General features: G+C 47.0%; 2 protein-coding genes across 11 annotated transcripts in view; one reads left to right on the top strand and one right to left on the bottom strand.

The window, feature by feature from the left end:
- The window catches only part of BRD3 (bromodomain containing 3), a 50,721-nt gene extending 43,779 nt beyond the window's left edge, over positions 1 to 6,942 (top strand). For 5 of the 9 annotated variants that reach the window (XM_075772742.1, XM_075772740.1, XM_075772741.1 and 2 more), the window contains 2 exons: positions 679 to 807; positions 1,562 to 6,942. In XM_075772742.1, the coding sequence (XP_075628857.1) occupies positions 679 to 807; positions 1,562 to 1,677 (245 nt within the window). In that variant the 3' untranslated portion in view covers positions 1,678 to 6,942. Of the gene's footprint in view, positions 1 to 321; positions 387 to 678; positions 808 to 1,561 lie in introns of those variants that run through there. The other 4 variants (XR_012838508.1, XR_012838507.1, XR_012838509.1 and 1 more) reach the window with 4 other exon arrangements.
- Positions 6,943 to 8,297: 1,355 nt separating this feature from the next.
- Positions 8,298 to 11,965, bottom strand: BRD3OS (BRD3 opposite strand). 2 transcript variants are annotated; one of them, XM_075772745.1, is made up of 2 exons: positions 11,940 to 11,965; positions 8,298 to 11,456 (listed from the first exon to the last, which is right to left on the bottom strand). In XM_075772745.1, the coding sequence occupies exon 2, from the start codon at positions 11,009 to 11,011 to the stop codon at positions 10,742 to 10,744; it is 270 nt and encodes an 89-aa protein (XP_075628860.1). In that variant the 5' UTR covers positions 11,012 to 11,456; positions 11,940 to 11,965; the 3' UTR covers positions 8,298 to 10,741. The 2 variants fall into 2 exon arrangements, with proteins under 2 accessions (XP_075628860.1, XP_075628861.1); XM_075772746.1 differs by having other exon boundaries at positions 8,298 to 11,436.
- Between the last annotated feature and the right edge of the window lie 786 nt (positions 11,966 to 12,751).

Genomic DNA, 12,751 nt, shown 5'->3' with positions numbered 1-12,751 from the left:
TTCCTTGCTGGATCAGGCAAAATGTCTGGCCCCCGTCTTGTGCTTCTGATACTGGCCAACACCTGTGTTCAATTACTCCTTTTTACTCTATTTCTTCTGCTCACAAGTATGAGTATTGCTGGTACTTCTCACCATTTCCATCAGAACTGATGCAACTACGTTCTTGTTGGCCAGCCTTTGCCTCATTTGGTTTTTAAGTTGTCCTTTTTGTTTTATATTTAAAATGACATAAAACACGGTATATTCTTGCATGAGGTATCTTAACTTATAATGGCAGATGCTTACTTCTGACAACCTTTAATGGGACACTTTATTTTACAGGGCAGAAAACCCATGTAACAATTCTGTAATTACAAATGTGTAACTATTGACCATATAACTGGCTGGTAAGTAACCTGTAACTACAAGATTATTACATGGATATTTTTATCTTCTAAAATACTTTCCAGAAGATCTCTCTTAAAAAGTGCATGTTACAGGATGATGGTGATTGGATGATCTAGACAACTTCATGTGTTGTCCTATATCTGGGATGTGTAGGTGCTGTGTGGTCACGTGATCTTAGCAGTGTCACTGCAGAGTGGTTGCACAGATTTACATGCCCTGTAAAATAGTGATGTCCACTCTTTTTCACCTGCAACCATGCAGTTTCAGAAATTGTGCGTTCCTCCTCCACAGCTGCAAGTGGGAAAAAGCAAGCAGCAAAGTCAAAAGAAGAGTTAGCTCAGGAAAAGAAGAAAGAACTAGAAAAACGGTTACAGGATGTCAGCGGGCAGCTAAACAACAACAAGAAACCTGCAAAGAAAGGTAATGGCTTTGGTTTTACTGTGCTAACATGCCCAAAATGTTGTGTGTGTGATTTCCTCACTGAGGCAAGCAAAACTGCTGCTGTCTTGTAGCCTTGGGTTTATCTCTGTGACAGTTACTCTAGTTGGTCACTAGTATAGGGGCACAGCGAGTCACTGCTGGGCACTGAGCTCCTGTGGGGGGCTGCTTTGGTCCCTGCCCAGGTGGAAGCTCTCCTAGGTTGTAAATGTGAGGTGTCTTGGAGGCAATTTCTCCTTCAGAGGGAGGAGGATCAGCTGCTTGGTGTTGGCCTGTGCAGGACTGGGCATACAGACCAGTAGTGCAGAGCATCTAATGGATAGTTTTTCTCTATTGTGGGATTAAAAAAGTCCAAGCTCCCACGTAGTGCAGTAGCGTGAAAAATGGTACAAAAGTTTCTTACAGTGCGAACTAAGCTTCTTCCAGCTTCGCACAAGTCAAGCAGGATTTTCTTGGGTTCAGAGGTTGCACTGAGGGATGCAAGGCTGTGGACACAGCTCCCCAGGTGCTCCACTTTCCTGTGCGGATCCCAAATTTTTGTGGTCACCTGCAGCCTGAGAAACCTTGACATCCACTGACAGGACAAGCCTTGTTGCAGCAAGCAAAGGCTGCGGGTAAATAAGCTGCCCAGGTAAAATGAAGTTGTGAACCAAGCCATGGAGGATGAAGGCTGTGGGCAAACCTGCTCTAGTTCAGTTCCTTGCAAGTAACCTCACCGCTGCCTTCTTCCCTGCAGAGAAATCTGGCTCAGCTCCCTTCGGAGGCCCTTCCCGTCTCAGCAGTAGCAGCTCCTCCGAGTCCGGGAGCAGCAGCTCCAGCGGCTCCAGCTCAGACAGCAGCGATTCGGAATGAGTTACGGACACTTACTCAAAAAACACAAAATGGACATCACCCTCACCGATGGTCTGCAGTGTTCCTTTCTCTCCATAATATACTGTTCTTGTTCCACGATGGTCAGGTTTTTTTTCCTCTCTGACTTTTTTATTTTATTTTTTAATTCAGTGTTATAAAAGGTATCTTCCATTTTTTGGGGGCACTCTTTTAATAGGTCAAAGATCTTTGCGCGTGTGTGTGACTAGACTTTATGACAAATAGTTCCCTTTGCATAAAGTCTCTAAAATACATTTTAACTGAAGAAGATTGGTTGAAAATGGAAGAACTTTGAACTCTTAGCTGGAGATAAATAGAAAGTTCTGCAAGGTTTGTAGTACATTTCCCTCCTGCCCCTTTTCTCTCCCCAGAATGTTCTCTTTTAATAATCTTGCCTGGTTCACACAAGGTAAAAAAATCTTTTTTAAAGAAATCTCTGTAAAATGGTACTGTATCTGAAAGATGTTAGCTTTTGAACTAGTTGGTGTATTTGTTATTAGCACTAGTATTCTTAATCTCGAAGTCTACAGTGTGATGAAAATGTCAGATGCTATCATCTTTTTACATAAAAACAAATTCTCGTGTACTGTGGATTGCTAACATGCTTTTTTTTTTAATCTTGGTAGAGGCATAGGCACCTGTTCGGGAAGGTATTTAAGCATGAATTTAACTTTAAGCACATGAGCAATATAAGTGGTTGCATTTCTTGTTTTTCCACTCAAAATTTTCATTTTTCTTGGGGATACGTTGGGAAGAAGGGAGCAAGGGACACTCAGGTTTCTTGGGAATGTTGTTTTTAACATCAAATAGATAATTTCCAGGAAATGGATACTCTCCATGAAAGTTTTCATTTAACTGAAATCAGTTTTTGGCTGAAAGTTCTCAGCTGGACCTCAGAGTGATCCCTGCAGAGTGACCAAGGCAAGTCATGTGCTTGTTATTAGGCACATGTGTAAGTACTTTCTCCATGACAAGCACCTCAGTCTGGGCTTAAAATAAAGGAGCACTTGAGTTCCAGCTGAGGCTGAGCTGGCAGGGGAATTGGAGAGAGATGGTGTGTGTGGGTGGGTGTGTTTGGCGTTTTTTTTTTTTCTTCTCTATCATTTCAGTAGTAAGCTCCTAGAAGGGGAATGCTACTTCTGTGTTGTGCAGGGTGCAGGTTTCCAAACACTGAAATGCTTACCTCAATACAAAGAAAAAAGAGGGGAGGGAGGAAAAAAAGAGACAATTTTTGAAGACTTGCAATTTTTTGAGTCCAGCCTAATGTTTTGACCTGCACTGCTGCAATACACTCTGTTTTCACTGTCCCTGATTTCATGTATATATAAGTACTTTATTTATTAAACACCATTGGTCACTTAAAACTTATTAAAAAAATAACAAAAGCAAAGCTGCATTATGCAGACCAGCAGAAATGCAGACTTTTAATGTGGTTTGAACCAGATTTTAAAAGAAGAACAAAACAAAAACCCACAAAAGAACACAACAAAAAAGCAAATAAAAATCTGAGACTTTACTTAAATCCAATGAACTTTATACCTACAGGTGCTACAGTCCAGTCTACCATGTGTCTGGTGCTCTGTCATGTTTGGTGTGTTCATTTTGGGTTTTGTTTTCTCTTATCTCTTCACCCCAGCCCCCTTTTTTCCTGTTTTGTACAGATTTTTGAGACATACAGGTAGATACAATTTCTTGATTCAGCACATTATTATTTTCTCTGTAATATTTCCAGAGGTCTTTTTTCTCCTTTTTGTTTTTTTTTGTAGAACAGTGGTGGTTTTTTAATAATCCAATTTTAGGACAACACCAGTTCTATAATTATATAAAATTTGTAATCTGAGGGGCAGAAATTTATTGTAAATTCTTAACTTTTTATTGTAAAGAAAAAATATAGTTTAACAGAAAGTTATGCCTTTCCCTCTCCCAGCACCAGCCCCTAAGGCTGCCTCTCTACTGTGGGGTAGCCCTAAAATTCACCCTGCTGTGGTCTGTATTAGTGGTTTGCCAGAGGCCCATGGTGCAGGTTACACCAGCTTTTATTTTTCACCTAGGTGAGTGGCCCTGGAGGACTCCTCAGCCCTAGCACACAATTTTCATTGCACGCTCAGCCTCCAAGAGCTGGGACGGGAGACGCTGTGCTGGGATGTGTGGTGTTGGGGGGGTCACTTTGCTGGAAAGCTGGGTAAGCGCAGGGCCAGCCTGTTAGCACTCACTCTATGGTTTGCACTTCTAACTGCAGCCACAGTCAGCTGCCAGTCACTGCCCATCAACTGAGGTTTTAGACGCTGAAACACTTAGACACTTAGGAGATGGAATTATCAAGAATTTCATTCTTGCATCTGTCTGTAAAAATCTATCTTTCAAAGCAACATTTCAGAGCGTTCCAATGTGCATCTCAAATAGCTGACGTGCCTCTGTCCACGTCTTATCTGTGTAGTGACAATAACACACTCTTTACAGTTTGCTGTACAAGAAAAAAATCCCCTTCCTCCTTTTTTTTTTTTTTGCGCTAAGGGCTGAGAGAGTGTTGCTGTGAGGCACTGAGTTCCTCCTATAAGCTGCTGGGCATCCTTGGCTCATTTTGCAATCGCCAGGATGCTTGGCCTGTTGGCAGGAGGCTCTCAAGTCTTTGCAGATAGTTTCCCATAATAAAGTGGATGAACTAGGGTGATTCTTACTGAAATTAATGATTTTTCTTTTCCATTAACAATGGACTTATTTTTAGTCCCTTTTTTTAAAAAATCTGCCCTTAAAAAAATCTTCACATAGACAGATGCTTAGTAATATATTTTCAGAATTTACTATGAGGGAAATATAATATGCACCTAACTAAGAGCTTAGGGGGTTTTTTAATGGGGTTGGGTTTCATCTGTGTTTCTCCTATTGTCTCAGACTTCCATTATCAAAACCAACTAGTATTTTAATTAAAATAATTGCAACCAATTCAATACCATGACAACTTGGATAAACAAGCTCCCAGTTTTCCCTGCTTGAAACCTTTTCCCTCGTGCATTAACCTGAGCTGTGCTGTTGATGTAACATGGTGGTCACCTCCGTGGAGAACAAACCGCAGCTGGTGTTGGAGGTAATAGCAGCTTGCTTTTGCCAGCATCACCGCCATGCAAAGCCCAGGGACCTGGTTCTGCAGCATGCCACCATCCTACGACGCTGGGGACAGCCCTGCTGACCACAATCAGGGTACAGACGTTCCTCTAGGATGGATAGGTCTGTCCCAGAAAAATCGGTGGAAAGGTTAGAGCCAAAGGGTTGGGGACTAAGCATGAAGTGATGGAAAGGGGCCTGGCCTGGGACTGTCTGCAGCACTGGAGGAGGATCCTTATTTTAGATGGCAAACCTGCCCTAGCTTGGGGATTTGCAAGGAGAACAAGCAACCAAACCCACCAAGGAATAAGAAGAACCACCTGCATATCTTTGGTAATACCCAGCTGTGACTTGGGCTACCATTTAGTGGGAAACACTGTTTTCATGGAAAGTAAGGTGTTCCTTGTGAATGGCAGTTCACAGGAGAAATCCATTTTGGCATGGCCTTCATTTCAGGAAAAATTGATGACTCTATTTCAAAATGTTGTTCTTACACTTTCTCATTTTCATATTGTTTGTAGTGCTCATTATCTCCCGACATATCAGTAGTGGTGCCTCTTGTATCTCCAGATCAGAGTGTCTCCAGGAAAGAAGAGATGTTTTCAGTCCATAGTAAGTAGCAGCAGCCCTTAATGAGTTGGAAACAGAAACAATAGAGCATTTATTTAACTGAGTTTGTATTGCATGACATGTCAGTATGGATGTCATGAAATAACTTTAAAATGATCAAATATATAACATTTGAAATAACATTTTTAAACTTAAGAATAAAAAAAGATTGACATTTTTATGGTAGAATTTTTCTTGAACGAACAAAGTTTAACTTTGTTTTCCAGGGGAAACTTCACTGAAATCAGTATGATTTCTTATGTATACATACACACATAGTTTTATTGAAACTGTTTTTTCTGACGAATTCCTGTTTTGACAAAACAATGTCTGACCGGACCTATTATCAATCAACCAGCATTACTGCACCTTTAAAAACCTTGTGAAACTTTATCTGATTGTAAGGTCAGCGTGTCTCTTGGCATACCATCGGACCTAGGCTCGGTGGGACCAGAGGGAGATCCGCATCCCATGGGCTCAGGCCCTGATCCATCTACTAAAGGAATCTGTTGCGTACAACAGTTTTCTGCTAACCAAATGTTGTCTATACAAAATCATTTCAGTTTTGTATTGTTGCGATTTTAAACTTTCCTACCGACAGGGTTTGTAACTGTAGAACTGTAATTTTGGGACTATGTAACTTTGTGAGTGTGTGTATAATAAATGCACGCGCCCACACACATACACACATGAGCACTTGTGTGCGTGTATATATACAAATTAGTTACCCAGTGAGGTCTCTTTCCATGTTCTCTATGTGGTAGAAGCAGACTGCAGTTACCTAATCTAGTTCTTTCTCTGTTTTGGGGACTCTTAGACCAGTTTTTAATTTTTTCCTTGTTTTGAAAGGAATGATGTTTTTTAAAGTTGGGGTTGGAGCTAAGGGGAAGGGATCGGGGCATGACAAAGAAAAAACACAACCTTTTAGTACTGGATTTTCAAAAGATTTTCAGAAGACGTATTCTCAAAATGAGCAGTTACCACTAGGGCTAACTGTGGGCAGGCTCTGCATTGCTGAAGACAAATTTAGGGCAAGGATTGATTACACTATAGCAGCATTATCTTGCTTGTAAAACAATGAGATGCATTTTTTTAAAGAAATGGTATTTGCATATCTTTTTAAATGTCATTTTTAAAAATAAATAAGCCACCAGCTAGGATTTGACACAGGCCACTTAGAACTTACCCCTGATACTGGCATAACCAATCCAGAAAGATTTGTTGTTGTATTTTTGGTTTTGATTTTTTTAATATTTAAAAAAATGTTACTTTTCTGTATGATGTGCATGCAAATTTACCGTAACTCTTTTTCTTAAAACTTTTTAGTGCCATTTCTAGTATATTCCTGTAAATGTCAGTTACTGAAAAGAAATGAGTCAATGTAAGTAGTTTAGCTTGTTTATTGCAAATTGCTGGCCTCAAACACAACAGAATTAAAAAAAAAAAAAGTTAGAAAGTAATCTTTGATGTTACTGGTAATCATGGACCCTGGTCCTGGGGCATTTGTTTTGTTTTCATAATAAAAAGAAAAATTGGTTTGTGTGTGCAGTTTGATCCTGTATTTCCCCTCTCCCTTTCGCTTCCCTCATCTCCTTTCTCAGGTCTTGCACTTGCTCCAGTTGAAAACCTGTAGGGCTTTGATTAAGAAGTCACTTGAGTAGCATTGCCAAAAGGCAAACATAAATACATTAAGACTCCTAGTGCCATGAGTCTTGAAATAATTTGGAATTAATTTTGCAAGTTCAGCTGTTAGTGTGGATGGAGTGCCACACTGATGGGACAAACTGCCTTCAGAGCAGGGGACAGGTCTGATGTGCTGGCCTGGGGACTCTGAATCAGTTCAGAACCTGGTGTAGACAGGCTCTAAATACACTTTCTGTTGGTGAGGGAAACGCTCGAGCTGCTTTAATGCACCAGGGCAGCCAAGGAAGGACTTTGTTCCTAGAAGCCTATCCTCTGAAGGGGGCTTAGATTACACAAGAATTGCATTTGATTGAGGTAAGTTCAGCTGAAAAAGAGGAGATGGAAATGTCACCCAGGTTTAGTGCTGACTACTTTCAAGCCACCAAGACCTGAAGGAACCAGAGGGACCTTCTCACCGGCACCTGCCCCACCAGCCAGCGCTGCACCCGCAGGTGCCCAGGGCAACCGGGCTGTGGCAGACACGGTTGGGAAAGGGGGGGCCCAGAGCGGCTGGTCACAGTCACAGCAGGGCCTTGACATTCCTGTATGGTGGCCAAAATCTATTTTGGTTGCTGGAGAGGGTTCAGGTTGGTTTTGCTGTTAGGTTTCTCAGATGTGTGCCTGATGGCTTATTTATAAGGTAAAGGTTAGACCAGCCAGGCTTCTCCAGGGTTAATTTTTGTCTAACCCTGTTCCTGCTCACTGGGTTTAAAGCCTATCATCTCTAAGGTTTCAGCAAACCTGTTTTGCATAGCCGTTGTATCAGTGATACCCCCCAAGGAAATGTTTGTTCAACCTATCCTCTAAAAATCTCCCGCGAGGCAGTTGCCCCACAGGAGGATGTTTTCTTTAGCATTTACTCTAGTGAGTTATTTCTAAGCGCATCAAGCAATGCTGCTGCTTAAGACTTGGCGGAGGTTGAGGACTGGCAGGACACAGTTGAGGTTCTCTATCGACAGAGGTTATTGCATGTGTGATGTCCAGAGGTTCTCCTCATCCCCGCATGCACAAGGGCTGTTGGGCTTGGGAACCTGGAGGAGCCTCCTCCAGCCCCACCAGTAACCAAGGTAATTCCCAACTGGGAGGAGCTGCCTGTCTGCTGAGCTTTCCCTCTTCTGCCTGGGTGGGGACTGGGAGAGATAATAGCTGTAATCCTCGCATGTGCCAAAGTCATTAACTTGCAGAAGAAAAGCAGCTGCTCACGACGATGCATTCAAATCACTTTAATGCACTTTATCAAACAGGCTACAGCAGCATTTTAAACAAGTGCATCAACACTACACAACTGGCTTAGGGAACTGCGCGCTCATAGCAGCCACTCCACAAACCTGCTGTGACTAATCAGGACACCGCTATGGAAAATAATACCGTCACGTTCACAGAGAGATGGAAGAACAAGTCACACTCTTCCTGTACTGTCACGTTCAGCTTCAGTCCTGGAAGAATTTATGCACATGCTTATTTTTCTTATTAACATATAGTCCAATTAACACTCTTCAAATAACTGAATTTTGGTTTACCAGCTACATAAACAAAAAGAGACTGATTGTACCCACAATAACCAATATTCTTACTGGAAAAAAAAATCTATGCTTTTTTCTATAAGAAAAGTAAAGCAAATGAACAGCTGGGTTTTGGGACGTGCTGTTCCTTAAACTCCCAGAGTTTGCACGCTCCCCTGGGCTGCCAGAAGGGCCCTGAACCCACCTCTCCTGCCTCTGCAGGGCCCTCCGACCCGCGGTGCCCAGGGCCCCTCTCTATGAATCGATCGCCCTGGGTGGGTCGCGCACCCCAGGCAACGCTCTGCCTTCGGCACCGCTGCCCGCAGCTTGCCGAGTCTGGCTGGTTGTGTGAATCTTGCTGAATGCTTTCCCCCCCCCACCCCTCCCCAGCTGAAAAACATTTATTCACCAAAATATTTCCCACCCAGAGTTAGTCCTGGCAAGATCAAGAGGGTTACGTGAGTGTGCAGAGTGATGCCCAGGTCTGCAAAGCACTGAGGTCTGTCAGCAGGTTTAGTTTTATGGGTACACACAGAAGGTACCAAACATCAACACGTGCATAAATAGTACTTTAAAAAAAATTAGCTGCCAATGGTTTGCAGTGCATACGCGTGCTACAGATCAGGGCTGAGCGCGCCAAACCTCTACAATCTCGCGTTAAAACAGGTCTGTTCCGCTCAGCAAGCTTGATCATGTGTGTTGGAGCATTCAACCCACATGGGAGAGGTGGAAGAGATTCTTCTTCACTGTAGTAAAAATAAAGTGCTTGAAAAACACAAAAGAGGTTTTAGATAAATGTAAGTAATGACTGTGCCTACTTTTAGGCAGGTAAATAATCTATACTGAAGTCAACATCAAATACTGACTTGCCTGAAGTTAAGCCTATGCCTAAGCGCTGCTGGATTAGGCACACAGGGCTGCAGGAGGACGTCCTAAGCAGGGCATAAAGGGAGTCCATGACTTAAGCCCAATATTATACTTCAGTGATGAACCCTGGGTGCATCATTAGCACCTCTGGAAGTGGTACTGCTTTGTTTTTCAGAAAGATTTAGGTGCTTGCTGGACTGAGTTTCTCAGCTTGATCTTGCCTTGAGCAAGTTCAGGATTCAGCTCTAACGGAAATGACCTGTAAGCAGTCTCTACTCCCAAGAAGTGCAATTGTAGTATTTTTCCCTCCTCAAATCCTTCACTTAGTTGAAGCAAACGCTCCTGGACACAACTTCTAAAATACATGCACTAAATCTACTCTCCAACCCAAATTAGAAGAGAAACCCTTCCAAGCTACTGCATGCATTCAAACTTAAATGCAAAGCAAACTTGAGTAGACTGTTTCCTTCTGCCACTGATCTCTGGGGGCAGGTACGTACTGCGTAGGCGTTCCCTTACGTCCCTTAGCAGGAGATGTGTGTATTTACAGTAGCTGGGGATCTACCTGCCTGAAGGGAATCAGCTCCGCTGACTCCAGAAGTCCTGTTATTTCCACAAAACCAAACTGTGGCCTTGGAGAGAGCCCTTTGCTTCGCAACTGCAGCGCACCTTCTGCCAGGTGTTTTGGCCAGACGAAATTCTCAATACATTCTTTGCCTCCTCCCCCTGCCCCAACAATAAATCACTTCATTACCTGATTGTAAGAGGCCACTTCCAGGGCAGTCATTAAAGGGAGACAGGGCAAGCAGAGCAAGTAGCGGCCAGGTAATTTGCAGATCACCGTCCTAAAATCTTAGCCTCGATGGAGACGGATCTGCACTTGCCTCTCTCCCACCGGTGTTTGCAGAGCTGTGGCAATGCGTAAGGACTAGCAAGTGAAAGTGCTTCCTGGGGAGGGCTCCCAAACGGCAGCGGGTGTTTCTCACGGTACACAAGCCACTTACAAGCAACACATGGCCCAGCACGGACCCTGCCGAGATGCTGGGCAGCAAACACAGGCTCGTGAGTTCCCGAGCAAGACTGTTTTCATTATACACACTCAATGACATGCAAAATCTGATGCTACCAACAGAAAAAACCAAACAAACTTCAGACAGCCTTTCTGGCCTATCCTTGGCTTTAGCTGCCTGTCTGTCATGAGGATGGTGCAAACCCATCTCCCCAAGCTTGATGTAAGTCCGGTTTGTCTCCATGTGTGGATTTCTAATGCAAAACCACCAAAATTACATAATAGCACAAAATTTGGATTGCCCTGTGTCCCTGGAGACATCCAGCTTGTTTTTGTCCCGCACCAGGATGGCTTCGTTGCCGTACTGCGAGTACCACATGCTCCGACTCCGGCTCAGGTAAGTGTTGGGGGGGGCTGACTCCAGTTTCTGCTGCTGCTGCTGCCAGATGAGCAGCGAGGTGTCCCTGTACCGCAGCCGAGCGTAGCCCTCAGACAAGGCTTTTTCAGGCAGGGGCACCCTCCCGTTCATTACTTTGTCAGTCATCTGCTCAAGGACAGCGCCAAAGATGAGGGCTCCTTCCTGGCAGCTCCAAAATAAACCCCGCTGGGTCGGTCCAGGTCGACTGCTGCTGCTCTGAGCTCAAGGGAGAACATCCCCAGGGGCACGGCTCTCCGGACCCACGAGCTGTTGGTTGGTGTAAGCACCACTCAGGAGAGGGAGCGGGGATACACGCACCCAAAAATCGCAACAGGCAGCCTGGCCTTGCTTAAATAACGAGCCGGGACTTCCAAGAGCTTATCCGGTGGTGATGCCACTACGTGTTTCATCTTGTGAAGGGACCACATGCACACGAGATGCTTGTTGTTGAGAGTCCATGAAGTACCTCAACAGGCACGAGCGGTGGCTCCACAGCAATGGCCTTGCTCCGCAGGCGGGCAGGATGGGCTGAGCGGCTCTGGACGAGACCCCTGAAGAACAGATTCCAAAGCTGTAGGACAGACCTAAGAGGTCAGACCTAGAAGGTCACCAGCGCCCAGGCCTGTGAAGTCTCCACTGCCGACACCAGACTGGTGGACGGGAGCTCAGCAAGTCACGTACTCAGGGATGCAGCAGATGCCGCCTCCAGCCCTGGTTACGGTACCCGAGCTGGGCTGCCCGTCGCCTCCTGACGGCACCGCTTCAGGGCTTCAACCTGGGGGCCATGGCGAGGGTCACCCCAAGGCCTGGCAGCGGGGGTCCCTGCCCTGCGAGGGCTCCTTTCCCGGCACCGTGCCCCCCACCTCCCGCCCGCCCCCCAGAGCCCCCCGACCCCTTCCACTGGCACCGCGCACCCTCCCACGGCCTCCCGGGGGTTTCCTTTTCCTGCACCCTCCTGCCCCTGCGCGCACCCCGCGGGGCACCCCCCACCCCTACGCCCCCCCACCCCCCCCGAGGGCTCCCTGCACCCCCCCGCCCGTGCCCCCGGCCCCACCGTGCCTGCGCTGCCCGGCCCGGCCCCGGCGCCGCTCGGCGGAGCAGCCGCGGAGGCGCCTCCCGAGCGCATCACGGCGGGAGGAGCCAGCGCCAGAGCCGGGGGGGCCGCGGGCCGGGGCGGGCGGCAGCCGGGGCAGCGCAGTGGGGCAACCCGAGCGGGGTGCGGGGGTGCGGGGCAGCGCAGTGGGGCAACCCGAGCGGGGTGCGGGGGTGCGGGGCAGCGCAGTGGGGCAACCCGAGCGGGGTGCGGGGGTGCGGGGCAGCGCAGTGGGGCAACCCGAGCGGGGTGCGGGGGTCCGGGGCAGCGCAGTGGGGCAACCCGAGCGGGGTGCGGGGGTGCGGGGCAGCGCAGTGGGGCTCCCCACGCCGGGTATGTGGGTCCCACGGGTGTCAGCACCCTCTGGGTGCACGGAGCGTTTTAAAGGGACACCCGGGCCTGGGTGCGCTGAGCCCGTGGCGTCGTACCTGGAGCACGGGGGCTGAGCTGGGGAGCCCGCCGTTGCCCCCCCCCGTCCGGCGGTGCCGTGGGAGCGGGGCTCTCCTCGCTGCTGAAGGCGCCAGCGTGGGTCCCAGCCCTGGGATCTGCAGCCAAGGCAGAGCGTGGTGCCGCCCACCTTCCTTTCTGGTGGGTGACTGGTGTAGGAGCCGTTTGTGCCGGGAGGGTGGGTGACACCCTGCGTACCCCCCCCGGGTTTCTCAGCTCCCCGGTGACTGCCTGCCCGCGGGCTGACGGCAGGTAGGGCTGTGACAGTAGGGTACATCTGTAGGGTGGACGGCGTGGAAAAGGAGCGTGACAGCAGCACCTCCCCT

Source organism: Balearica regulorum, chromosome 20 (genome assembly GCF_011004875.1).
Source record: "Balearica regulorum gibbericeps isolate bBalReg1 chromosome 20, bBalReg1.pri, whole genome shotgun sequence".
NCBI lineage: Eukaryota > Metazoa > Chordata > Aves > Gruiformes > Gruidae > Balearica > Balearica regulorum.
This window is presented reverse-complemented; position numbering and strand designations above follow the sequence as displayed.